We start from the raw sequence: 26924 nt of genomic DNA on the forward strand, positions 1-26924 counted from the left end.
GCATATTTCAGAGTAAATAATTCCAGTTTTTCTGGTCTTTTCTTAAATGGAAAGGTAAAGCTCTCCCCTAACCGGAAGAAGTATAGATATTCAGGCTCTAGAACTGTGGGCATTCAAGCCTGCTCAGGTGCTCTGTTAAAGAGTTTTCTGTTCGTCCAGTCTGTACCTTTGCAGTGACACTCAGTCTTCTTTCAGTGGCTTACCTCTTGCTGGAGACAGTTTTCTGAGGCTTCAAAGCAAAGGCTGCCTTGTTTTCCTGACAGGTTCTACAGCACAGAAACACTTGATTTTCAGGGACAGCAGCTAATAACTCCCACTCCTTTCTCTATCCCTGTTTCCTTTCAACTGGTGAATGTACAGTCTTTTTAGAAAAGTTTATTGGGTAAGAGCGAAAAATTCAAGTAATCATCTGGTTCCTCCTACTGGAGGATTCTTAAGAGTTTGGTTATCTGTTCATCTCCTTTCTTTTTCTCACCTCAGTGCCTGTAAAATACTTGCTACAGTTCAAATAAACAGACTTTAATGTTGTACTGGTTAAAAAAAAAAAAGAAGATCAGAAATCATGTTGTGTTTCACACTATATTTGACCAAGCAGCTTCTCATACAGTTTGTGACCAGGACAAAAAAGCATTTCAGTGAATTGTGTCATGCAGTGCTTTGGTGTGTGATAAAAGAGAAGAAAAAAAATGGGATGGGAAGTGTTAAACTTGGGTAAATTTCCTGTAAATACCGTATCAATTTTTGTATGAAGAATTCTGAATTCTTTAAAAGTTTTAAACAACACTTTTTTTGTCAATGCACTACCTGGATACCATTCTTTTCCCAGAGGTCAAAGCCTTAGTTTTGTGACTTTCCCTGATAATCCAGAATATAACCCTGGGATGTAACACCAATTGCACAGAGCACAGCAATTACTACTAGGTTTAAAAAAATTGTAACAAAATACATTAATCAGACAAATATACAACCAATTATAAATACTAAAATAATAATTTCTTCAACATAATAATGAACCATATGTAATATAAGATAAAAAATATTTTTTAAACAAAGGGGCTGGATGATTTGCATTCTGATTTTAAATCTGTGTCTACCAGCGAGCAGCTCTGGTTTTAGAGATTTGCTGTTCTTCCTTAGGCACCATACCTCATACAGCTGCAAACAAACTGCATCTATAAATCCAACCTGCATGCTGGGAATTTTGTTTTTCTTCTCTCTGTTCATTAGATCCTGCAGATAAGAAGTAAACAAGTTCTGTGTTTAAATGCATTAAATAAAAAACCCAACCAGAACCAAAGAGAGAGTCTGGAATTAAAAAGTAGCACCTTAAACAGCACAGCAAGCTCAGCAGGGTATCCCTGCAGGTTTTACAATGAAGGGAATTGGACTGCATAACTTCCCACAGGAGATAGGTTTGGATTGACAGAGCCCAAATAACCAGACAAACAGGCAAACTTACTGGGTTTGGATCGCTGCAAATAGGTACCAATTTAGGAATGTATTTCCTAGCGAATTTAACAATGCTGACTTAAAGAAGATAATACTGCCTGTTCTTCTGGTTCAGAGATAATGACACTATTGGTGTTTTGGAACCACAGAAACTGACTACTAGGAAGACAGGCAAGGAGCTGGTCCTGTATTGTGGTCAGTGGGAGGAAGTTTAAGTGCTGTTTATGAAAGTGATTTTGCAAGAGGTGATTCTGCCACTTACCGTGGGTTCTATGTTGAGTTCCTTCCGCTCTTTATCTCCTTGATCAAAGAACTCAGTAGCCACAAGCTCAGCAATCTGTAAGATATTTCACTCATTGAGAACTCAAAGTTTGCTTGCTACCTACAAACAAGACTGGTTCCTATCTCCCCTTAGGATATATCATATTAGCCCCCCCCCACATTGTGAGACTCCAGCTCTGCATTCCACCACTGCCTTTGCAATAACGACTGGGTGGAGGAAATAAACTTTTATGGAGTTGGCATTTAGGAAATCTTAAAAATTAAGCACATACCCGTTGCTGAACTGGCCATGGTTTGGTTATAGCTGATAAGTCACAAGCAGTCATCAGCATTGCTCTGTAGAACAAACAGAGAGGGATAAATTACTGTATGGTGAAATGTATGTAGCCACCAAGTCAAGTAATCGGTAAAATAGAACATCGAATTTAAAGGAACATCCAAGTCAGAAAAACAAGTGAAATTAAAGCTAAGTTATAAATGTAACTCCACATGCTATTTAACAAAGGTTATTATACAGGTTGCACCTTGGTAATTCTGACCCAGGGAATTCAGTGACAGCTTGTACAGGCCCAGAACACGCAGACCTGCTGGGTTTAGTGAAGTTCACAGCAACATGGCACAGGAAATTGGGTATCCAATAATATTAACTGACTTCTTGATCATTCTGCTTTTACTTACAAAAATAGCTCCTTTTGTGAGGGGTCTTCCCAGTTAAACTGCTTCTTCCTTAGAAGTTCAAAAAATTCTCCTCTCCTCCTTTAAAAGAAGTTAAAATAAAAGATTTTGCACTGTGCTGACACAATCTTAATATCCAGCAGTGACTATCCAGCCCAACTTTCCTCTGACTTACTTTATGTATAGTGCCAGGTCTGTGGCAAGAATGGCTTGTTTTATCATTTTCAGTGTGGCCTTGTATTCTTCGATGGAAAGACTGCTGAGAATCTGATTTCCCTTTACAAAAAAAAAGCCCAAAACAGTGCTATCAGTAAAATGGGCAACAGCACGCTAGTTTGCTAAAGCATCTCTAAGTTACCAAATCATTATGAGTTGCTTGCTGATATCTGAGGTCATTCTTTTACCCTGCTTCCTTTTGCAGATTCCCTAGTTTAAAAATAAAATTTCCAGTCTTCTTGAGTAATGGCAGAAAGCCGCACAGCGGCAACATCATCACTGACTATTACAAAATGAAACGGCAAGCAGAGCAACATCAAAGCCTTCAAGTCCCTTTCATTCATTAAAATTAGATTTGTCACTGGCTGCATCACAGCTTCTCTTTCCTCTTCCTTCTCCTCCCTGAAGCAGAGGAATTCTAACAGATTCCCATACCTGCCCATGCACCTCTAGTAAATGAAAATATTTTCCTTTTATGAAGCACCATAAATAACAAGCTATTAAATAGAAATATAAGCTTAGCAGCCTCCTGTTAAGCCAAAGCACTACAGAGCTGGTGAAATGGAACTTGCCTCTGTTGTTTTTCCATATTTGCCTACCTGACTAGGAAAGGATCATTACAATACAAAGGATGCCAGAAGTACCACAACCTGTCGTACAAAAGGAGCAGTCCTTTGAAGGGATTGTGCATGCTAAATCACCAGTCTTCAGAATTATAGCATCAAATCATAATAGCATCAAACAAGAAGAATGTAGTTTTGTTTGCGTATTTACTTAACTTAGGTTTGGCTTCACTTTGGAATGTCAACATGAGCGGTGTTTGGTTTGGTCTCATGAGGGCTGCTTTGTGTATATGTAGACTGGAATGTTTTTTGAAAGGAGAGGAAGGACTTGGGTTTGTTAGGTGGTTCATAAGAGGTCATGAAAATGGCAGCAAAGCCTTTTGTTTCCTTTGGTCCAAGGAAGCAGGTACTAAAAACGATGTTAGCAAGGCTTCCCTTATCAGGCAGCACTTCGAAAGCTTTGGTGGCACTCAGAAACAGAACTGTAATTTCCATGTTGCTGCATTTGCTTTCTTTACCCAAAAAGGAATAAAGAGCACTTAAGAACATATAAGGGTGGGATTCTATCCAGAAGCTAAAAATAGAAAGCAAAATAGTTTCCTTCAGCATACACAGGAATGTGGCACTCACTGGACTATTCAGGATCATAAGGCATTGATCAAAATGATGGTGCTCCATGATTGAGTGGCAATACAGCTGAGCCAGAGGATGTTCGCTTCTGAGGAGGAAAAGGATGGAGAAATCAAATTAGACAAACCTATTAGTGATGCAGAAATAACTTCCCTTCTAACATCCTCTTTGTAGGAATATGGGTAAAAAGATAATGCTGTTCCTTTGTCAGAGCACTGACAACTCTGGTTTTCTGCCTTCTGTTACCTGTAGAGACCAGCTGCATGCAAGGAGTGAGAATGTAATGCAAGGTTTTATAAAGAGTGGAAATTCTTGTATGAAAAGCAAAGGCAACATGAAGAGTTCATTCACAAACAAGAGTTTAGGAGACAGTTTTGGTTTCTGTAACATGTTCTTAAACACCTGCCTGGCATATTTAGTCATCTCATCTACTGAGCTTGTAAGTAACAATGCAAACCTAATAGGAAACCCACTGATACCAATGGAAAAATTCCTGCTGACCTCAGTGCAATACGGTGCTGGGCCCAAAATGTTGATCAAGTAATTTCCTAGGGTTAGTAACAGTACTGGTGTTTCATCACCACTATCTTCATGACTGATGTACTGCAACATCGTCACCTGCCCTTTGCCCGGGGTAAAATCCAAAAGGGAAACTGCTTAAAGGCCAATAGAGATGTTGGCTGTACTACAGGCATTGAAAAAAAGCAGGAAACCAATTGTGCAGGTGCAGAACTTAAAAATACCTTAGCGCAGCACTAAGTACCTTATTCTAGAAAATAGAATTTGCTGTTTGAGTAGCTGTAGACAAAGTACAGAAATTCCTCCTCTCTTGAGGATTTCCAAATTCTCCCTGTCCCTCGTTAAATAATACAGTTCTTGGTTTTTGCTGCTCTGTCTTGATTTTCAACCCCTGGTCCCACATTGCTCATGTCATTTCTTCAACTAAATCTGGATTCTTTTGGAAGTCTGTTTTGCTGATGATCCCGGACCTAATACTCTATTTATAATCTGACCCACAAACGCTTAATCATGTAAGAAGTTCTTTTTTAGCATATAATTCCATGAGATTTTCTGTATGGTTAAGGACCATTCACTTAGTGGCTGCACAATTGGGTCCCTGTGTGAGTGAGTGCACAAAGACTCAAAAGTCCTAAGAGGTGACTCTGGGGATTTAAGCACAAAAATGTGGCGAGAAAGATGGAAAGACAAACAAAAACACATAAGGGGATATTAAAGGATGCAAGCCTCTGAGGAATATGGGCTGACTGCCCAGCACCTCCTCTGAGACCACCACAAAAGGGGTGTAGAGAAAATGTACTTGTGTGTTTCTGCAAGGAAACAAATTGCAGGATGGTGCCAACATATGCTGGGTGAAATTCCCATTGAATTAAGTGAGATGCATATTGTGTCTCCTAGAGTTTATCCTGGCTGGAGAGAAAAATATGTGAGAAATCTCATAGGTTATCTTCCCAAGTACTGCTCCAAACTAGAGCTTGCTCAGCACTCACAGACCCTGGCTGGGGCTGAAAATAAATTCAGGTCCAACTTCTGTAGTGAGACTTCTGTCAAACCCCCACACCAGGCCGAAGGACACCATGGCTTTCTGAGCACAGGAGTTTGGTTAACACAGCTTTCTGTGCTTCCTACTTTACATGTGGGATTGGAAGAAAAAGAAAATAACCCCCCCTGCATATCTATTGGAAGGCCTTCAAGCACTTCCTTTCTGTAACTTCTACTGCCAGGACAATTTCAATTTTTGAAACCCTGCTGCTTAAGAAAAGAATCACACACTGCTTCAAAGGAAGAAACAAAAGGGATCTGTTCCTAGAAATAAAAACTTTTGTATTTAGATTAAAAAAAAAAAATCATGGAACTTTCTATTGAAAAAGGAATTATTAAACTGTAACTATCTCAGCTTTACAGCATGTGTAAATGTTACATTTTGCTGTCTATGACACTTTCCCAGGACATTTTTGAGAGGAGATGACGCATCTCCAGATGTCTTCCAGGAAATTTATTTTTAAATAAATAAAGCAAAAAATAGCTAACTAGTTCAGATCACTGCAAAGCTACACTTACTGCTGGAATCCTCTATTACCAAGCTAGAAAAAGGTTACTCTTTCAATTTTGTGGAGTTTGCTTTTTCTTTACCCATCAGTCAGTGTTACGCCAAACATATAAATCTGAAATTTCTGCTTCACGTTACTGATCTTCTACCTTTCAGTATTCTGTGCCACAAACAAGCTTTTCCTTCCCTCCTATCTCACTTTACACATAGTGAGAATAGCAGACCACTTCTTCACAGGTCACTTCAAAACCATTCTCCAGCTCTACCAGAAAAAGATACAAGCACACATTTCTGGATATCTTTTCCCCATCTCTGGTCAGACCAGGACACACTGCTGTATCACGGGAATCACATTAAACCATGCTTTAACTCAACCGAAGACTTGTATTTTGTTATTTGAAGTGATACCAAATTCACTGGATTGGGCAGATTCGAAACTACTAATAAATTTTAAAAAACCCAGTATCTTTAGATAAAAATTAAAATATGGGGAAATTTTAGACTTGTTCAGTTACTTCATTTTGATAACTTCAAACAAAAATATTTTGTGTAGTAAAAATATTTTTTCAATGTTTTAAACATATTTTGTGTCTTTTCATTGTAAAGGCTTTTCTGTAATTCCAGGTTGGATCAAAGTTAGAGGGTACAAATAACCCCAAATCAATGCAAAGCAGCCATACATTTTTAATGTGATTTTAACCATGTAACTTATTCTAAACAGCTTAGAATTCTGGAAAAATGTGTCTAAGCCACGAGTAAAACAATCTGAGTTCAAAATGGTGGGGAGACACCTCTGTATCAGAGGGCTGCACATCTCTGTGCTGTGTTGGCCCGGACAAGACAGGGAACAGCTGGGTTAGGCAGGGAGCGATCTCAAAAGCTGCACAAGCTGTCCCTTGGAAGCTGTGGCCTTCTGCTGTCATTTTATGGGAAACGGGGGAGGGGACTTTGGGAATGGGAGCAGGAGGACATGTCCCTGCACAGCAAAGAATTCACTTCATCTGCCATCGTAGTTAGTCAGCAACTGAGTCTGTGCATCTTTGCTTGGAACTTGTGAATGGTTCTGCCTGTTCTTGCACTTTCTGCTTGGTAAAAACCAGCTCCTTTGCACAGCCCCACCTCATCAAAGCAATCAGGTTGTACCTAATTTAGCTCTGTGCTTGTTTTTGTTCACTCACTTGTTTTTGACTTCTCTCAAACCCACTTACCTTTGTATGTAAGAGTTGTTCACTCCCCTGTGATCCAGATCATGGCTCAGAGTTGCTATCAGCAAAGCCAGTGTTTCTAAGTCAGTCAGTTTGCTCTGTAAGCAAAGAGTAATGCCAGAAGCGAGTTGGGGATTTATTTTGTACAATGTGTTTTACAGCTGCTTTCTAAATAATGAAAGCTGTTCTTAGTACAGTCAAAAGACAACTCAGTTTGGAAATGATTGATTTTATGTTTCTCCCAGGAAGATGTGTCTCCCAATGCTTGCCTTTCCCCTCAAACTAGAAAAAAATTGAGTTATGTTCAATGCTGTTCAGACTCCAGAATCTAGGACATGAGAATTAGCAGGGAGAGAATCCAGTGTAGTTAAGAATAAACAATTTATGGAAATTGCAGTGGAGACTGTCAGGATTCCAAAAATAGCAGGCAAACTATCAGGATCATCAGAGATTGCTTGACCGCACACTGAGCAAAACTACCATGTCCATTCCAACAGAGAAGGAAGATGGATGTCCTTCCCTTGGTCTCTTTCAGCACCTTTTGTCATTTTCATTAGTGAGACAAAGATTTGAGAGGAAAGAAACGTCTCTTCCTCATTGCTATTGGGTTTTGGCCAACAAAGGGGATTTATTTATGCTCTCAGAAGTGCTTACTCTAAAGCAGTGCAAACCAACTAGTAACAACTGTCTGTAATCAAACTGAACAAGCACGTTTATTCAGAATGAACAGAAACATTCTGTTTCCTACAAGAATATAAAAACAAAACCTAAAGACATGTTTTGAAAGAATGTAGAATCAATATCTTACTTGAGGATCGTCTAGCTCTGATCAGAATGATTAGGTTGTTTTTTAAATTAATAGGTGTCTTTTTAAGTGGAAGGTTAAAAATTTGTTCAAAAGCATTGGAATAAACATTTAAGTATTTATTTCTATATTTTTATGTTCTGTTGTTTATCTAAAGCGGTACTCATTTCTGCATTTCATCTTTTGTTCAATATTTTAAGGAAACATCCTGAAAATGGGTCAGGCTTTTCTTCTCCACCTTTTTGACTTGCTTGTAGCACAAGCATTAACTTTGCAAAAGGTCATAACAGTGTACATGCCTTATTTGAGATATTCCCAATCGGGAACATCCAGATAACCATTTCCAGAGGATTTAACTGAAAGGGGGTACAAAACAACATCGGAGCAGTCTCACAAACCAAGCCCTCATAGCCAGAACTCTTCAGCAGAAGATTCCACTGGCAATACCATAGAATCATGAACATCTTACTAACGTGACAATCAGAGCTGTGCATCATTAGAGAATTTGTCTTAATAGAGGAACTGAAAATGTACCTGAATTTTCCCAGATTTCAGAGCAGCAAACATACACTGTGCTGTGTTAAAGGCGTGTCTCCAATTGTGATAAGCAACATTCTTCCGATAATTTTTCTTCACACTTAAAATCCATCTGCAGAGAACCTTTAAGAAACAGCATCACATAGATGTGTTTTCATAAGAAGAACAGACTTCTAATACATTCAAACTTTCTTAATCCCACTTGGAAACTCTTTTACTGAAAAAAAAATCCATTTAACTCAACTTGTAACTGTGAACGTAGATAAGAACAGGCTTACAACCACTAGTGCAGCTTCTCATTGAGTATTTAATACTTGTGGGTTTGGGTTTTATTGCTAATAGCTACATGTCAATGTCAGAAGCAGTGCTGTTAATTCAGAAACTGAGGTATGTTGAGCTAACTGGGAGAGAGAAATCCTTGTTTATAATGACATATTTGATAGAGAAAATTTATTTGGTTAGTTATTGAATCCTCTTAAGATCTGTTTTGAAAATTAACAGGCAGCTTTTCCCTCCTATCAGCTTGTCAAAACCCAAGTGGAATTGGACTTTGGAAAGCAAGTAAGTATGATAGAAAGATGATTATACTGCTAGGTAGTTTCTTTTTTGTGCAGGAGGAAAGCATGTCTTGGACGTTTTACTCAACAGTATTAGAAATTGTGGGTTATAATTATATATACATACACATACATATACACATTTTTCCTGCCTTTTTTTGTTGTACAGAAGTGACAGGTATGAAGGTCAGGTAGTAATTTGATGTGGGGACATATTCCTTAAGGTTGTTGACCTTACTACAGAGGTGAAGCTAAATACTGGAATATTCAAGAGATCAGACTAGGTATTACTGTACTCCTTTTGGCCCTTGAACACTGCTAATCTAAATTGGTCTATAAACCGCTGATCTAGAAAATAAATACATGTTTTCTTTAACTAATGGGTTTGCCCATGAAGCTCTACAAATTAATCTTGCATTTTGATATGAATTTTGATGGTTTTGTTGAAAAGGTTATAAAGCAAAATTAAAGTATTTAAAAATGAAGGTTTCTACAAATAGATATTGTGTGCACTGAGGGGAAGAGGCTGAAGAGATTTTCTCTTTTACCTGTCTTGATCACCTCTGACAGATGTATTGCTAGAAACCTTCAGGGAAATTCCCACAGCCCACCTAAATTATCTGTTTCAGTCTTTCCTAACTCTGTAACTATAAAGTTCCCCCTAATCTCTAATCTATTCTTTTGTAGGGAAAGACTAAGATAGTAACTACCTCTTATGGACATAGTGAACAATGTTACTGTCCTCTTTGTAAGAGTTTTTCACTTCCTGAGAAGTTGCTGTCCTCTCCCCCCTCAGTATTCTGTTTTCCCGTCCATTAATCATAGACTGTAAAATTATTAATCCTTCCAAACTGAGGACAGACCCCAATACTTCATACACCTTCCTAGTTTGCTAATTACTCTTTAATACAGATGTCCAGTTGTATTTACTGTGGGATCATTTCACTACTCTGAATTCCTAATAATTAAGCTGTCTCTTTCTGGGGAGCAGCATTTGGCAGCAACCATACCTCATGTTTCATTTGGAAATTTTGCACCAGGTTGAGGTCTGTGAACATTCGAATTGTGCACAGCGTTGTTTCAAAGTCTGACAGCTCAAAATCGCTGAAGTAGAAGTCAGTCAGGTTGAGAGTTTGTGCAGATGGCACTACAGCAGCCTGGAGAAGAATGAGAGAACACAACTTAGCACTAGGGCAGAGAAAGCAGAACAAATACCTGCTTTTTCAACAGAGAAATTGAAAAGGAGACACTAAATTTTACCTTCACATGATACTGGAAACTGATGATTGCTTCTCATTTACTTCCCCTAGCCACTCTTGTTTACCTTATTACCTTGGATTTAACAAGCACTTTTCCATAGATCAAGAGAATAAGGATAGAATTACCTGGTCAGTCTGGTTATCTAAACCACCTGAGGCAATTGTAACCAAAAGTATTGATGATATTGGGAGAATGAGAAAACAAGGCAGTGGAGTTATATGCTTGTTTTTATGGATGTGCAGACAGCAAAATCTGTAACTGTTGACATTTTTCTAAAAATGGTGAGGAAAGAGATGTCAGTAAAACAGATTTGATAACCAAATCCACATTCAGCACGATGGGAGTCAACATGTCCACAGGCAGAGCTTTCTCAGGGCTAGAAACCTGAAAAATTAGAGTTCATCTGTGAACAGTAATCTTTAAAACGCATGGTCAATGGTTTTGGTGCAGTTTGTGTATAACCATAAGCCTTCAATGTGAAATTTGAAATTACAAGGTACACAATACCGCCCCCCTCCCCCGATTTTTAAATCTGATTTTTTAATTGTCAGTAATATTTACATGTATTACATCCCTTTTCTAGTTATAAAATACAGGGTATTTATATTGGCTGCCCTTCAAAATAGCGGTGTTGAGGTTATGCTAAGTCTTAAATTAACTCTTATACTAACAAAATAAGTGCCAAATCTTATACTATAGAACAAAATTTAGTATAATTTTCTGCAGTAGAATAAAAGGTGGGGTTCTCAGTGCTACTACTTTAGAGCTGTTACACCTCAATATGAGTGTGATCCGAAGAAAATCAGGTAAATCTGAAATGGTGAAGGAAATAAAACCTATGTGTTTATCTTCCTCTTTGTAATTCTAGAGGAAAACATTTCTCTAGTGTGGGCAGCTGTGTCCCAGGAGGCTGAGGAACTGAGAAGAAAGCATTTGTCCTAATCTACAATATTAGTACATGTAACATGCAAATCCACTGAACTATGACTACCAGCCTCTGTTGCATGTAAGTTTGCTGTCCTGTGTCTTGCGTGTCAGAATCAGGAAGTCACAGAAGATTATGAAAAAGAGAATTTACACAAGAAAAAAATGCACCATTCTTACATATTTCTTGTGCCAGTAATTTTGTGTCCCTCAGTTTGGATTCATGTGGTATTTCAGCTGTAAGCACACGAAAGGCCTGCGTGTTCAGTGGTAAGTAATGCAACTGTTCAGCAAAGTTACTGACAATTTTGAAAAACTGCAACTGCAGACTGATTTTTCACAAGTAAAGGGGCTGGAAGGACACAGAAGGAGCTCAAAAGAACACCTCATGCTTCACTTCATTCATAATTTATCTTTCCTTGATTTCCTGCCTTATACAGCCACAACAGTAAGTTTCATTTCGGCTGAGACATGAAAAACCTGCACTCTATAGCAGTTTTTAGCGTTGTTTAGCCAGATTAGATATTTCCTTTTTCACTTACTGAAGCCACTAGAGCCTTCTGCCTCCTGTTTTACAGTATGAAAGTTCATCAGCTATTTTAATTTCAAGTTATTGAGCTATGGTTTCTGTAAGTACATTGGCAGCAAAAATAAGGCAATGGAAAATGTGGGACCACTGTGTGACAACTACAAAGAGTTTTGCTTTGTTTCATCTGCTTTGGATGATAAAACACAGGTTGCAGACAGCATCCAGGCTCAAAGAAGGTGACATGCAATAGGACATGTCTTTAGTATTTGGAAATGATGATTAAAGCAAAAAATTCGACTGCAGGCTATTCCATAAGGCAGATAATGAGTAGAATAGAATAGTGCCAGTTTGGAGAGCCCTGCTACCATCTTCTAGCCCAACTGCCTGTTAAGTATCTATTTTCAGATTATTTAGAAGCAAAACAGCAAAATGGTGTATCCAGAAAAAATTTTAAACTATTTTGGCCATCTTTATACAACAACATGAGTGCAAAAAATAAAAACTAAAATAAAAATTTTGTGAGTGCAAATAAAAAGGCCTGTGCTTGTGCTCTGGTATCACCTTAGAGAGCAGTGGTTGACACAGGCCAGGATTGTGCTAGGAAGCTGTGGACAGTTAAGCCATGCAGGTGGACACTGGTCCAGTTCTGGGTTTGCCGTGGCTCTGTTTCATTGAGCAGTAACGGTGCAACCACAAAGGTTTCATCACAAGCACTGAAGAGAAACCTTAGGAGAGGTGTTGCACTCTGGTCTTGTCACTGGCTCTTTACTGATGAGCAGCAGTGTGGTAAAACTGAAGTTCAAAAATCTGTGGGGCACTGCTCCAGAAACACCCTTAGTCTTATGTTGCTTGGCCAGACCAGTCCCATGCTACCCAGCTCATGTTCCCCTATGCCTTCCTTCCTCTCCCTCCTTCCACTTGTTTTCGTGCAGCAGGGGTGATGCTATTTCTCTGGAATACCTGCTGACGACCTGGAGAAACTAAGCACATGCTGTGCTTTGAAATGCACTTGAAATCCTAGCTGTAGTTATTCCTTAGGCAGTGGCTTCTAAACACAGAATTAAACATGAGCAGAACAGGACACTTAACAGAACAGCAATGATAAAAAAATTGTAACAATCATTGCATTAAAAAATTCAATACAGAATTTTTATGTAAGGTCACAAAGCTGCACCCATACATGAGATGTTTGAAAGGTACCACAGCTGTTAAGATATACAGCATTCACACTTAGCTGCAGAATGGAGAGTTCTCAACATTTTGCTTCTGGAATACTTATCATTATGAGTTTGATACTGACATTGCACCAGCTGTGACTGTCTCAGACTCCTGAGAAAAATTAGTCAGCACAGGTCTGGTTATCACAGTGCTCTGGCCAGCCTGTATCTCTTACTGTAAGCATTGTAATATTTCCCTTTAATGTGATTCAGCGCAGGAGTCCATCAGTATAAGCTTCACTGTCATTTCTATTTCTGGAATGTGTGCTTCTGCCCCTTTAGGGATCACATCTGTGTACAGGACTGCTCTTGGCTGTTCTATTAAAGCATTATTTCTAAAGTAATAGTAAAAAATTCAATTACCACTGTTACCTGCAGCTCCCTCGTTTCCTCCTCAGCAGCAGAAGCGTGGTATGAGAGAACCTATGGGAAGAAAAAAGCAGCCCTTAGTACAAACAAGAGAGTGATGTGGTAACAAGGTACTTTTCCTAGAGCAGACTTTTCAGCATTTCTGCATTTGTTGATGAAATCTTCTGTCCATACAGCACCTGAGCCAGTTTTAGGGGGGCTCTCTGAATGCACATGGGGAGATACCTGCATCTTTTACAAATCTCCCACAGCACAGAATCTTCGAGAGATAATTAGGCCAAGAAAACATAAATAGTTTCTATACAAGAGCAATGAACTCTGATTTTCTCTTTGGAAAGTTTTCATGGCCCACTTTCAAAGACCAATAATACACGAAACATCTCTTATTACAAGCCTAATGTCATTGCCATTGTAATTCTTTCAGGACTTTATTCAGTCATAAAAGAAAGTTTTGCCCTAACAAACTTGGCACAAGAGTCTGAAAGACAATATATTCATTTTAAAAAAATAAGCTCATATTTTTTAGCTATTGAGAATGTATGACATGAAAATGTTATGGAGTTGGTTTTTTTTTTGTAAAGCACTCATCTTACATGCTAACCTATAATCTGGCTGGAACTGCTTATATTATCTATAAAAGTTTTATGGTAGGAGAGAGAATTGGTAATTTGCCATATAAGCAAATGATTTTGACAATAGTTTTACCAGCTTTTATTTAACATGACCTAATACAGGTTTATTTGAGAACTGTAATGTTTCTTTTAGAAGCTACAGGGCACATAATCCCATTTTAGGAGCTCTGCAAACACTCTGTTTACATAATGAATGTTAGGAGATCCAACAGCTACACATTTTTCACTTTCAGCTTCAAGTTATCACCTCTGAGTAATTCAGCTTCTCAGACTAAAGCCCTCTAAAAGCTGTGAAGCTTAACAGTAAGCAATTCAAAGGCTGGGACCAGATGATGTTCATCTTGATACGGTTTGATGGAGTCTGAGGAAATTGCTGAAAACCTACAATAATGCTGCTGTTACTCCTCACACTGGTTTGTCTAAAGGACTGAGCCAAAATCATCACAAAAACCCTCAGTCAAGAAAAGGATGTCCCTTAATCTGCCAAACTGTTTCCTCTTCCTACGCGACAGAACGCACCCACTGTGCTGCCAGTGTGCAGCCTCATGGAGAGGAGAAGATGCCTCCAGCTCCCCACTAAATCTCAGGAGTGAAGTTAAGACACAATACCAAATTAAAGAGCCTGCTGGCAGAGTCAGAAACAAGCAGAACATTCCTGAGCAACTCAACAGCCCAAATGCTGCTCTCCTGAGGGACAACAATCTTTGTTCAGTGTCCCTGTGAGTAGCTGCATTAATGTGCTGAACAGACAGGGTCTGGGGCATATTAGGGTCTGTTTGGGGCTAATTAAGGACCACCAAGATTTTGGGCTCACCTCTAATGTCACCATCTGTTTGGCCATGGCTCTTTCTACAGCTTCGTACATCTGTGTGTTCTGGATCCCCAGGCCACAAAAGATGACGAATGCTTCCAGGAACTCCTCATCATTTCTGTTGAAAGCCTTGATTTTTCCTGAGTTTTCTTCCATCTTATTCACAAGCTGGCAAACCCCTATGTCAGGACACAGAAATGAAAAGTAATACTGCCAACATATCACCTATTGTATCATCAGGAATTAAGTTTAGGACAGATTAGCCTACAGTATAAACCACCAACATACATAAGTGACACATAGGAATGCTGTAGGATTTTCTTCCCCCCCCTCCAAGTGTAATTTCAATGTATTATAAAAAAAAGTTAAAATATTATATATAGGTAGTAAATTCAAAAGTAGTTATTAGGATTTATAAACCAAAAATTTAGGGCTTTAGAGACTTGATTATCCTGTGAAATTCTAGGGTCGTTTTCATCCTAACTTTCATTATTAATAGTATTCTAGATTGATTTAATCCCTAAAGACAATTTGTCCTTTGGAGGCTAATTAAATTTTTGCAACCATGCCAAAAGAACATTTATGAAAGTCAGAACAGTGGTACACAGAGTTTTCGCTTCCTTATTTGAGCCAGTACTAGGATTTTTTTCAAGTAAATGAACTAAACAGGGAATACCCCAAGTTGAGGTTCAAAGCTGAAGTACACTCGCCCATTCTATGAGGATGTGCTTGAACTACAGCCTCTTCCAAACATGACTGAACTCCTTGAAAAGCATCTGACTGAATTCAGCTTGTTAGGTTCAGACTTGCTGATATTTACATTTGTTTATTTTTTGTTAAGAATTTCTGGCCTTTTCTGTGCATGTTGTTGAAGAAGTCTGATGGGTAACTTCTACCACACCTTGCTGCAGCTTAAATCCCTGACACCATTGTGAGCAGTGGGGAATTCAGACATACACCTCCCCTTAGTTTTACCTGGTAAGAAATCAGAGTATTAATTAAAGCAGCTGAATTATAAGAATAAGTTGTCTTTGGCCAAAACTGCTTTGAGGGTGAGTACTGTCTTAGGGGAGCCCAAATGTTTTCTCACTCCCATGAGCATAAAGGCTGCATTTTCCTGGCCAAGTGCCAAGATATCCCAGCTGCAAATTAAAAATTCTGAAAAAATTTACCACATGTGCATCTTCCCTATTACAGTAGATAATAAAACTGAGGGAAAGAATGCATCAGCCACATATGCAACTGTGGTTTTAGAATAACGTTGGCCTCACAAGTAGAAGTTTTAATGTCTGGAGACAATGTAACACTGTCCTGTTTCCAAACAATATTCTGTTTGGGGAACTTAGTATCAAGAATCTCCTCTAAAGAGATCAGGAAGATCACTATAGCTGTAGCTGTAAAGTGTTGTGGAAGGGATTGGGGTATCTGAATATTGCAAACAGGATTCTGAACCTTTATGGAATGAGATGGAAAGGAATGGAACATTGAATCACAGTAAAAAATATAGTCCCATCAAAAAAGGATTCATTCACATAAGGAACAAGATTAACTTTCCCTGGGAAAAAAGAAGCTGACTTTCAAAACTCTTTAGGAAACTCCTGTGAAACTGACTTTTAGATATCTGTTTAGTACAGTTTATGACATTATAATTATTTCCATAGCAACTGTGATGTACTGAACACAAGATTAAGACCCAACAGTGAATATGCCACAAAAGTTAAATTAATTCTTAAAAGACACAGTGTTTGCACATAAATGTGTCTTTAAAAATAGAGAACTGCAGTGAATATACTGTGTATTACTTAAGGCTCTTTAACCTCTTTCAAAAACTTCCCCAAAGCACTGAGAGGTCCATTGATTACAAATAAAGGAATTCTAAAGTCTTTCATTGGGACATAGTTAGAAAATCACAGCAAGATTCTGTAAGGCTTTTACCACATACCTGAGAAATGTACAAGTCAGGAGAATAAAGTTCTTTTCATCTTTCTTGCTAGTACGATTTGCTTGGGTTTGATGTGGACAGTTTTTCCCACCCCCATACCACTTCCCAAATTCTGGTTTGGGGTATCCTAATCTTAAAAATAATTTTAAAAAGAAACCAGACATAATAATAGTCATACATGCTATGTAGTGTTGTAAAGGAACTTCTGGGTACTGTCCCAAAGACAACTTCTTAACCTTGCCCTATTAAATAACTGAACATGAGGCAGCTGTGAAGCCATAAAAGACTTCAAGGACATTTCCCAATGAGAATGACTCAGATTTGAAAAGCCCACCTAAATGGGTGGCCTGACTGAAAGTTTCAGTTTGAACTTTAATAGAAAAAAACCCAATCAGATGCCACTGTTTTATCAATAGCTCACAGCATGGTGAAATATCTCTAATTAAAGCTCCACAGTTCAGTCCTCATCTTGGTCTTCTAGGGTTTGTTGGAATATTTAAATAAAGTAATAAAAGAACTTGTGAAAGAAGCTAATAGCAAAACAAATTTCAGAGAACTCCATTAGATAAAGATGAGGTTTTTCTTTCTGCTTCAGATGTTAAAAAAAAAAAAAATCTGTCTTCACAAAAAAGGGATCTCATATTTACTCTATAAATTGGGCCATGCTGTTTTGCTATCTTTCTCAAAGAAAATTATTTGAAGACCATTAAAAAGGCATTCTTGGAACTCTTAATATTTACTTGCCAAATTTTGTAAAGCTGGTGAAATTGGATTCATGCTCCTATCTAAGAATCAGTATATTTTATTTTCTCTTTGCTTGTGCCAGGAATGAAGGTTGACACTCATTCTACTCTTTGGCAGCTTATTAGGTGAGCAATTTATATTCAAGGTTGCAGTAGACTTATTAGTTGAAAACATGATAATTAAGGATCTTCTCTCCTGGCTTGAGGTTGCATGTTGCTGTGGTTCTACTGTGGAGCACATGAATTTACCTATGAAATGTATAACAATATTTTTGTAAAGATACCTACCTATCACTTTATTCTTTTTCCCATTTTTTATTGGTGTACACAGCAAACTCTTTATGTTCTGACTTACATTTTCTGCATTGTCACTCTGTTAAACAAACAGAAAAACAGAGTTACCAGTTTTAAAGGCTGCTGTTCAGGTGGCTGAAGTGAAAAAGCTGGAGAGCTGGGCTCCACAACTACTCTTGGCTTACATCCTCCTTCAAAAAACAACCACGTGATCAACGAGTTTGCATACATACAAGAGGCAGGAAAACTACTACAGCTAGGTCAGCATTCTGCATTCTTCCCAAGACTTTGCAGCATGTCTCATGCTCCGAGAGAAGGAGGTTGAATTTATTTGGGGAGTGGAAGGATAGAACAAAATGATAATGCCTCCTTTTCAAACACCTGGGGAGAAGAGGCCAAAGCTCTGCTCTGGCTGCTCCAGGAATAACGTGGCAGTTGTTGAGAAGTACATTTGGTCCGATCTCTAACTGTATGTGACACCAAAAAAAATGGGCACACACTAATAATTCTGACCAAAAGGTTATCTTTTTTTTTTTTTTATATTGTTGCTCTGTGCTCTGGTGCTGTGCAAGGACTGTAGAGAGTATCTTGGCAGGATTTTCATGAGGCGAGTAAGCATGCTGTTGAATGTCCTCCAAAGACAGAGGCAAGCCAAGGTTTCCAGGGCACCAGCAACACCTGGGATTTCCCTCACGTCAGGGTGCATCAGCTTTCAAAACATTTATGCTACAGCCCTGCCTTGCCCTGCTCCTAGGCAGTAGTGCAAGTGCAGTCTCTGTGTTGCTGAAAAACATTATCCAGAATTCCTTCTAAAAGCACTATTACTTTCCTTTTATATGTTTCCTTTATATGCATAAGGTGTATTCCCAGGAAAAAACAAAAAACAAAAAAAAAACAAAAAACAAAAAAAAAAAATCAAAGTAACTCTAACCCTACTGAACAGCCTGTTTCAGACAAACAGTTGTTTGGATGAATCTCAAGATATTAATTTTATTTTTAAATGTTTTCAAAATCATCACCTCTTTCTTTATTAATCTATACAGTATATCCATCAGATTCTGCCTGTACTTCCACATTCCTGCAGTTAAGACAGGGTTAGTCCGAGAACTCAATTCCTGTGTTGCTCTGTCCCTCACAGAAACCCACTCCAGCACATCTAAGAAACCTTGCACAGGAAAAATAAGGGAAACAACACAGCTCCCCACCATGAGCCTGCCCCTTCTCTCCACTTACTGGAACAATCACACTGAGCACTGTCTTTTCTGAGACTTTTGTTGTGTATCACAAAGCAAATTCTGGCAAAAAGCTATCTGCTGACAATAGTAGCTCTTCTCCCTCTCATTACTCTCTCGTCAACACACTTAAACATAATAGTAAGAACAGATATCTGTCTAATTTCTGCATTGAAAATACAGGAAAATATATAATTTAAAGTTTGCTTTTTGTTGATGATGACCATAAAGGCAACCTGACTGGAAACCAAGCCTAGCCAAGTGACCTTCCCTCCTCAGTCTCCAGAATCCCTGTGCTCAGTCATCCACCACACCACCAGCTCACACTTGAGGAAGCGTGAAGCAAAAGCTCCCAAAGAAAAGTGAAGTTGATCCATCTCCACTACAGCAAAGAACTTGCAATTATAACATTAATCTTTGCCAGAACAAGGAAGGAAAGCAAAGGATAAAAGGGAAGGAACTTCTGAGAGTCTCCTAACACTCACTGTGTGTTTGCACCATTTTAACTGGGGACACTACCCTGGCAGAAATAATAAGGGTAAAGCAAAAAAGGTTTGAAAGGTAAACAGGAAAACATTTTCCATTTCTGAATTTCAAACCTAAGCTTATTTGACTTACCGTCCATGGAAATCTTCTGTCTTTGCAGACATCTGGGATGTTGAGTGGCTCCATCGTATTCTTGACATACTGAGCATACATGTAATTGATTTTGTTTGTGTCATAGTCCCTGAAGGATACAACATTATTATTATGTGCTTAGCACAAAAGTGAGTCATTTCATTATGCCAGGCAGGTAATAGTAGTATCCTTCTCATATCAGAAAAGGATATACAGATACAACATGGAGTTCAAATCCTGTATCCTAATCCAGCTGTCATCACAAAACTGCAGCATGGATTGGCGCATGCTTTCCACCATTTCTTTAATGTTCAACAGCATTAACACTGAACTTCAAACTGAAGAAATAAACAATTCCCTACAGTTTACACAGATGAAGGATAAAGAATGAACAGCTGGGTTTATATTGAAATAAATAGAACTATTTGAAAACAAACTGCATTCACAAATCTGATACTCTTGAAAAACCAATACTGGGTGAAATTCACATAGTAGTTCAAGAGAGTGCAGCAGGTATCACTTGTGAATTTTCTGCTTCTAAGTTAATTTCAAATTTGTTCTAAAAGTGAAGGGACAATCAGTCACATGGAGGTTCTGTTATTGAAATAGAACTGTCTATACCAAATCAGGACATAAAGTATCTTTACAGAATCACTCATCTCCACTGTTTTAGCCACAATTTATTTAAGGTATTTTAATTCTCTTAGACCCTTTGCCTGCCTTGGAGAAGGACATATGTCTTAATTATAAACCTATTCCCATCAAGCTCCTGTAGTTTTCCCTCCAACATTTGACTTTACTTTTGTTAACCTCCTGGTGTAAGGATGTTCCTGTGGAAGGTATCTTTTCAGCTTTACACCGGCTAGCACTTGTATTTCAATGCCTTAGAAAGCCTCGAGCAGCCTTGAGAGGTAGCAAGGGCGATCTAGCACTTTAGTAGCTCTAGAATCGGTACCTGAATCAGCTGCAGAGCAAATACCATCAGCAGAAGCAAAGAGGGAGAAATATAGCTCCCTGCCTGCTCAATTCCCTGCAGTTAGAAGCTTTCAAATGAGACAGACAACCAGAGATGTTCACAGGAAAGTAGCTGAGCTGGGAGAGAGAGCGTTTGCCTCCCCTCGCCCATCTTTATTAGGAGAAGGGGAAAGGGGAGGACTGGGGGCGGACCCGGGGTGAGCGGCCAATCACACACTGCTGAAGAGTCTGAGTTACACTTGGCTTTGCCCGCGCTTGGAACAAGGGAGCTCGGAGCACATGTCTTTGGGAGGGGGGAGGGGAAGCTCGGAACAGGCAGCAACATGTTCCAGGACTGGAGGAGAGGAATTATTCTTTCATTATTTCACACATACAAGGCAATGCCCCACAGTTCTGAAAAACAGTCTGATTTGGGGTTTGATTCAGTGCCCTTGATTCCATAACAAGCCTGAAATTTTATATTATGTAAAATAATACTTCCCAACTAATCCATGTCATCATATTTCTGCTCTTGCCTGAAGTTGTGCCCTTCAAGCATAGCAGAAGTTGTAAGTTCAATGGTTGACACACAGTGCAGTCCTTGGCATATAATTGTGCTGTCTTATGAAGAAGGGTCTGATAGGCAAGTAAGACTCCAAGATTTCTCTCGCTCATCAGTTATGAGAAATAATTTCCTGGTGGCCCATGCAAGCAGTTAATAACATTTTGAGTCCATTAACTAGCAACCATAAAAGGGCTAATGAGGAGGAAGGCTTCATTCTCACAGAGTAGAAGAGGACTAAAAAAGAATTTTCTTTTACATCCTGTGATCCTGTCGGGCTGTTGTACAGCCGTACTTTCTGGTTGAACAGTGTCTAAAACTGTAGCACAGCTCAACAGCTTTTAGTTGCTCAAGTCACACACTTTAGACATCATTTTCTAATATATGGAATTAAACTTAGTATAATAAATATTTACTGCAAAACAACATCAAAGGGGGTCAGAAAATCTGTTTCCTCCCTGCACAAAATATCCCTGGTAGAGCATTTTATATACAACTGTGTTTCTTTCTGACAGTATTTGAAACAACTGTTTTTGATGACAGAGACAGTAATTTTCAAACTTCAATACACAATTCAGGCTAACTTTGGGAACTATTTTATCTGTGTATTTTAATTCAGCTGTTTTTCTCTTTTTTTTACTCCCAGTTGAACTCCTTAGTGGTTTCCCACAGATGAGTGAGTTAGAACTTTAGGACTTTAGTCTCAATTTAGTCAGACATTTCCTTGAGTCATCTTCCTTATCTGTGAGATGAAGATCACGATTAAAATAATTGATTAAAAGCATTATTTTGGTTAGTATCTCCTAATTTGCATATGTCTCCTCTACAACAGTCATCCACGCTGATTTCTTTGAGATCAGTTTTAGAGCAGCTCATCTGTACATCTCCATATCTTAGCCTTGAAATACCAATATGTTCTTAGACTGGCAAAGCGAAGAGATCAAGCCCTACTCCTGTTCTGTTCAGTGGGACCTTTTTAAGGCAAGAGAGTTGGTCTATGCCCACTTCAGGGGAAAACCTGCTCTATAAAAATAGCAGTAATACATGGGATCCAGTTGAAATAAGTCTGTTACTATGAAAAGAATATTAAAAGCATAGTTTCTTCAGCATTCTCCTGGGATGAACAGAAGCCTGAATTAATTGGTTTACCTCTTGAGATTTTCAGCTGAATCTTCTAATTCCTCAGATTCCATGTGAAAGACACTAGAAAATGTATCCTGGAATACCAAGAGGATGTTTGAATACGCAGGTCTGTAAGGTTGTCATTATTTAGACTAGTATTATTCATTAAACCCTTGCTGCACTTATCGAGACATTCTGTACTAAAGACAAGTGTAAAATTATTTAGCTTCATTTCACATCTATCATCAAGCATACTGGATCCTACCATAAAGATATCTTTTGATAGAACTTTAAATATCACTGAAGTGTTTTGAATCTCTACCAGTGACCCAGAGAAGAAATGCCAGTATTTCTGAGTGGTGCCAAATTTATATGTCAGCACAGAAATTCTTTAATTACACAAAGGCCAAAACCTCTCATGTCAACACCCAACCTGAGCAGATGCCATGAAAGAAAAGACCAAGGTTGAAAAGACAACAGAACATATGAGAATGGAGGGAAGCCCACCCCACTCCCAGGGAATGGACACTTCTGCTTTCAGACAAAATAAACATACTCACAGGACAGTCTTCATCCACTATGAAGATGGTACACCTCTGCACCTGCATGAAAGATATTATAGTGGCTGCTATCTTCTTCAGGATTACTTCCAAAGACTGCTGCTCTTCAAAAATCAGGCTGGCAAGGTCAAGAAGCACCTGAAGAAAAGATCATTTGTGAGGGTTTGACTAATCGTGATTTATGCAGTAATTATCATTACTAATGTCTTTGAGTCTTGTGCTCTCCCCTGAGTCCGGGACGCCAATGTTTTATGTCTGTGACCAAAAGCAGATTTTGGCTCTCACACAGATTGCAAGGTAACAGTCAATACTAGCCAATTTGACACTTTTTGTGGAAGAATTAAATAGCACAGTTAGCTGTCTGATGTTTTCGGTCAGAGAGGCAGAAGAGATTTAGGCATTAATAGGTCAAATGAAACCTTAGAAATCCAGACAATACAGTTACTTGTCCACAGGAAACCTATTTTCCTATGGCTCATGTGTGCCTTCTCAAACCAGTGTTATTTACGTTTTTTTAAGACTTCTGACACAATTATTCTCTGGTGTAATTCTAACAGATCCTAATGAACTCATGTGGTGAAAACGTCATACAGTCTGCTGTATTTCGAAGCTGCTGTTGAAGGCCTTAGCTGCTCAGATGTGCTCTTTTTTTTTTTTCCTCACAAGAAACATGAAGGCAACTTAATAAATTATCCAAATTTGTACCAATTTGCCAACACTGATAATCACTTGGAAACTCAGACCTACCGGAAAAGAATTTAAAACAACTGCTGTCTACTCTTTTCTCCAAAACATTATCACATCATATAGGTCAGGCATATTCAGCCATAAAGGCCATGGCATTAATAACCCACCATTACAAAGTTGGTTCCAAAGCAGAGCTCTAGCAATCAGAAGGAAATTCACTTTTCCCTCTGATCATTACTGAAAATATGGTTGGTGACGGTTACAGTGGTAATAGCTGAAAAGAACAGTCCGCATGACCTCTGCTATTCCATAGGGATAATCCTGCGTGAAATTCCTGGAGAGTGACACCTCTGGTTGTTTAATACATATGGTGAACCACAGGATAACTTCAGGCAATATCAAGTATATTAACATGGAATGAATTTTCTGACATCTGGCTTTACCTGCTTCCCCATGACAGGCCATTTCTCACAGCCCAGGCTGGAATGTGCCCAGCCTCTTCCCAGTGCAGCTCCTGAGAGCTTTATCACAGACACACAGCATTCAGTTACAGGGATTAAAAGCAGCCAAGGAATAACTACCACATCAGAAACAGGAAGAGGACGCACTGATCACTTGCAAACCCTCCTAATTTCTACATCCCTGGGACAAACCTGTTGGCCATACCTGATTGCGCCTGTTCTCGAGCAGAGACGTCTCGTACAACTGAGCGTTGTGAAGAACAATTCCACAAAATGCCAAATATGCAGCAAAATCCTGGAGACAAATGAACATCAGCATCTCACAGAGATAATGTTCCACAGCATCTTAACTCTATTCAAAGATAAGCTACTGCAACATTTTGTTTTCACTCTGAAGTATTAATTGATATTTTTGTTATTTTTGGCAATTGCACATTCAGGGTCTGGGTTTTTTTCAGCTACTCAATTTCTTATTTGCTCAAGAATCCCTTCTTTTTTTAAGCTAAAATCTGAAGATCATTATCTTGGTGCAAGTAGGGTTCATCTAAAATCCAGCTTAAAGGAATAAATAATTTTGCTGCAATGCATATTTTATCTAGAAAAACTGACCACAGACAACTCTCTTAGGGAATTCAATCTCTTGGGAAGTGAAAACAAAAATTTGCTATCATAGCAAACCCACAGTTTTTTCCTCATTCAGGATAGAATTAATTCTGATAGCCTGAAGATACTCAGTGTACATTTTGTTTTAAAGGGGAAGTTTTCAAAGAGAAGGGGTGAATTCTGATTCTTTTATTGCTGATTGTTAAGTCAACTTCTTCAGCCTGAGCACAGCCTGGTTTTTGCCCCACCAGTCTGAACATGAATTCTGGAAATTTTTGGAAAGCAACTGCATTGGGAGAATTAGGAATCTGTTCTACTGTCTGCTCTTCTGCTTCTCTGATATATTGTTCATAATTTATCTAAAGCTTTTCTTTTCCTGAAAATGCTATACTAAGAAGTGACATGGTATTTAAAAGAGAATCGCTCTACAAATTTTAATATTCAAATTATGTTTGGTGGGTCAAAAATTATTATTATTGCCAGGTTAAAAATTATGTCCATTAAAAGTTTCACAATGCATTTCAGAAGAGTAAGCCTGTGTTTCAGAGATATATGACAGACAACATGGTGATCCAGAAGTTAAATTATTTCACATCCACATTTCTCATGGCCTCATAAAGAAAAAAAATGTGCAGTATTTCCAGGAATGTTTACTTTCTCAGAGATGTTTAATTTTTAATAATGTAAAAATTTCTGAGCAGCAGGAAGATTAAAAACATATCCATCCCCTTCCCCTATGAAAACAGAAGAGACGTAAACATGCAGCTTTTATACCTTTTCATCTTGTTCAGTAAAAGTGCCACCAATTCCAGATTTCTTGTTGATTGCTTGAGCCACACCAACAACCTAGTGTATTCAAAATAGAGAAATTAGTTAATTTTTAGGAGTCTGTAATTGGATTCCATTTCTAGGCATATGTATGTAAGATAATAAATGATCATTACATGTATTTGCTTGGTTGACTATTAAATGAAATTGTTAGTATAATAAATGGTTCTCTCTCAGGCATAAACACTTCCTAGATTACAGGATTTCAAGACCTTAGCTTTTTCCTAATATAATTCTGTGTTTCCATTCCTTTTCAGACAAAGTATTATTAATCTGACAAAGTATATGCGAAGCTTTTAGATCTTTTCGGGTTTTTTGGCATGACTACAACAAGTGATAGAAAAAGCTGCAAAGAACTTCCTTTGTTTGAGGTCCAAGCAGTGCAAAACCAATTCAAGGTGTTAATGATGGTATCTTTTTCATCTTGCTTTTTTGGGATAAACAGTATCAGAGGAAACTCTGTGGTGTGCATGTTTAAAAAGTTATATTTAACTATTAATGGTTAAAGTTGTAACTGCTAAACTGATGGAAGACATGTGGTTTCATTTTTGTAATGGAAAAGAAGACAATTTACTATCTCTCAGCCTAGCATTCCCAAAATACTGATGCTGTAAGTAAGGCCATTGTTCTTTAACATGAATCACTGCCAACTGTGGGCTCAAAAATGCCTGAAATAAAGCTTCACTGTCAGCTCCATTCCATACAACCCAATTTTTCCCACAGTCAACCTCTCATTTACTTCAGTGAGGAATATTTCTCATCCAGTGAACTTCCTTTCTGCAGTAACAATGTACCACTAGCCTGTATACTTCTGTGGCAGACTTTGAATGAAAGCAAATCCCTTAACCACTTATTACGCTTTTATGTTAACCAACATGTGCAGAGGTTAATGCTTAGACCTCTTCTCATGCCACTGTCTTCTCTGGGTATTGATTTTGGGTTTTGTTATTTTTTTCCAGTTTTGATCCAGCATGAGCTAAGACAACTTCAATGAGGCCAGAGGCTTTTCACCCAAAAGGTGAGTACTTTCATGTTGGTTGTTTAAATACATCCCCTCCATGAAAGGAAAGCCTGCAGTGCTTAAAAAAAAAAAGCTATAAGAAAATAATAAAAGGACCATATTAATACAGAAAAAAAAAAAGACAAATAAGGCTCTTTTCATCAGTGCTCCAGGTTTCAGATACATTAACAAAGGCAGGTGTTCCAAGAGCAATGGTCACTCTTAGATCTTTGATAAGGTCCTTCAATAAAGGGTTTTAACTGAAACAGGAGGAAGTAATGAGAACAAACCTGCTAAAAATTCATGTTGGCTTGATTAGGATAAAAATTCTGTGTATATACAAACCGTCTTCTTTTTTGTTGCTGTTTCAGTGGCATTCTAAGCTTCCAGACAACTTTGTATTGGGCCATTTCTTTTTCATACAAAACGAGCAGTTTAAAAAATTAAACTGGTCCAAATTCTGGCTTCATTTATATCAGTACAAATTTCAGTGCACTTCTCTGAATTCCATAGAATATGGTGCAGAGACAGTAATGAGAAAAACTTCAGACAGGCATTTTTTAGCCATTGGAGTCTTGCCTGCAACCAG

The 26924-nt window shown here is 38.4% G+C and overlaps 1 protein-coding gene and 1 long non-coding RNA gene across 10 annotated transcripts in view; one reads left to right on the forward strand and one right to left on the reverse strand.

The window, feature by feature from the left end:
• LOC109145617 overlaps positions 1-26924 on the forward strand; it is a 115373-nt gene that overhangs the window by 13582 nt on the left and 74867 nt on the right. For both annotated transcript variants that reach the window (XR_002047093.3, XR_002047094.2), the window contains exon 3: positions 26295-26353. This is a non-coding gene — a long non-coding RNA (uncharacterized LOC109145617). The remainder of the gene's footprint in view (positions 1-26294; positions 26354-26924) is intronic.
• The window catches only part of PDE5A (phosphodiesterase 5A), a 106493-nt gene that overhangs the window by 5597 nt on the left and 73972 nt on the right, over positions 1-26924 (reverse strand). For 7 of the 8 annotated variants that reach the window (XM_019290096.3, XM_010406437.4, XM_019290098.3 and 4 more), the window contains 17 exons: positions 25282-25353; positions 24110-24199; positions 22757-22894; positions 22224-22291; positions 19559-19667; positions 17703-17787; positions 14733-14908; positions 13281-13340; positions 9998-10144; positions 8428-8553; positions 7092-7186; positions 3816-3903; positions 2582-2682; positions 2410-2487; positions 2004-2067; positions 1712-1786; positions 1147-1230 (listed from right to left, as the gene is read on the reverse strand). In XM_019290096.3, coding sequence (XP_019145641.1) covers positions 1147-1230; positions 1712-1786; positions 2004-2067; positions 2410-2487; positions 2582-2682; positions 3816-3903; positions 7092-7186; positions 8428-8553; positions 9998-10144; positions 13281-13340; positions 14733-14908; positions 17703-17787; positions 19559-19667; positions 22224-22291; positions 22757-22894; positions 24110-24199; positions 25282-25353 — 1656 coding nt within the window. The remainder of the gene's footprint in view (positions 1-1146; positions 1231-1711; positions 1787-2003; positions 2068-2409; positions 2488-2581; positions 2683-3815; positions 3904-7091; positions 7187-8427; positions 8554-9997; positions 10145-13280; positions 13341-14732; positions 14909-17702; positions 17788-19558; positions 19668-22223; positions 22292-22756; positions 22895-24109; positions 24200-25281; positions 25354-26924) is intronic. The other variant, XM_019290097.3, reaches the window with a different exon arrangement.

This window comes from Corvus cornix, chromosome 4 (genome assembly GCF_000738735.6).
Source record: "Corvus cornix cornix isolate S_Up_H32 chromosome 4, ASM73873v5, whole genome shotgun sequence".
NCBI lineage: Eukaryota > Metazoa > Chordata > Aves > Passeriformes > Corvidae > Corvus > Corvus cornix.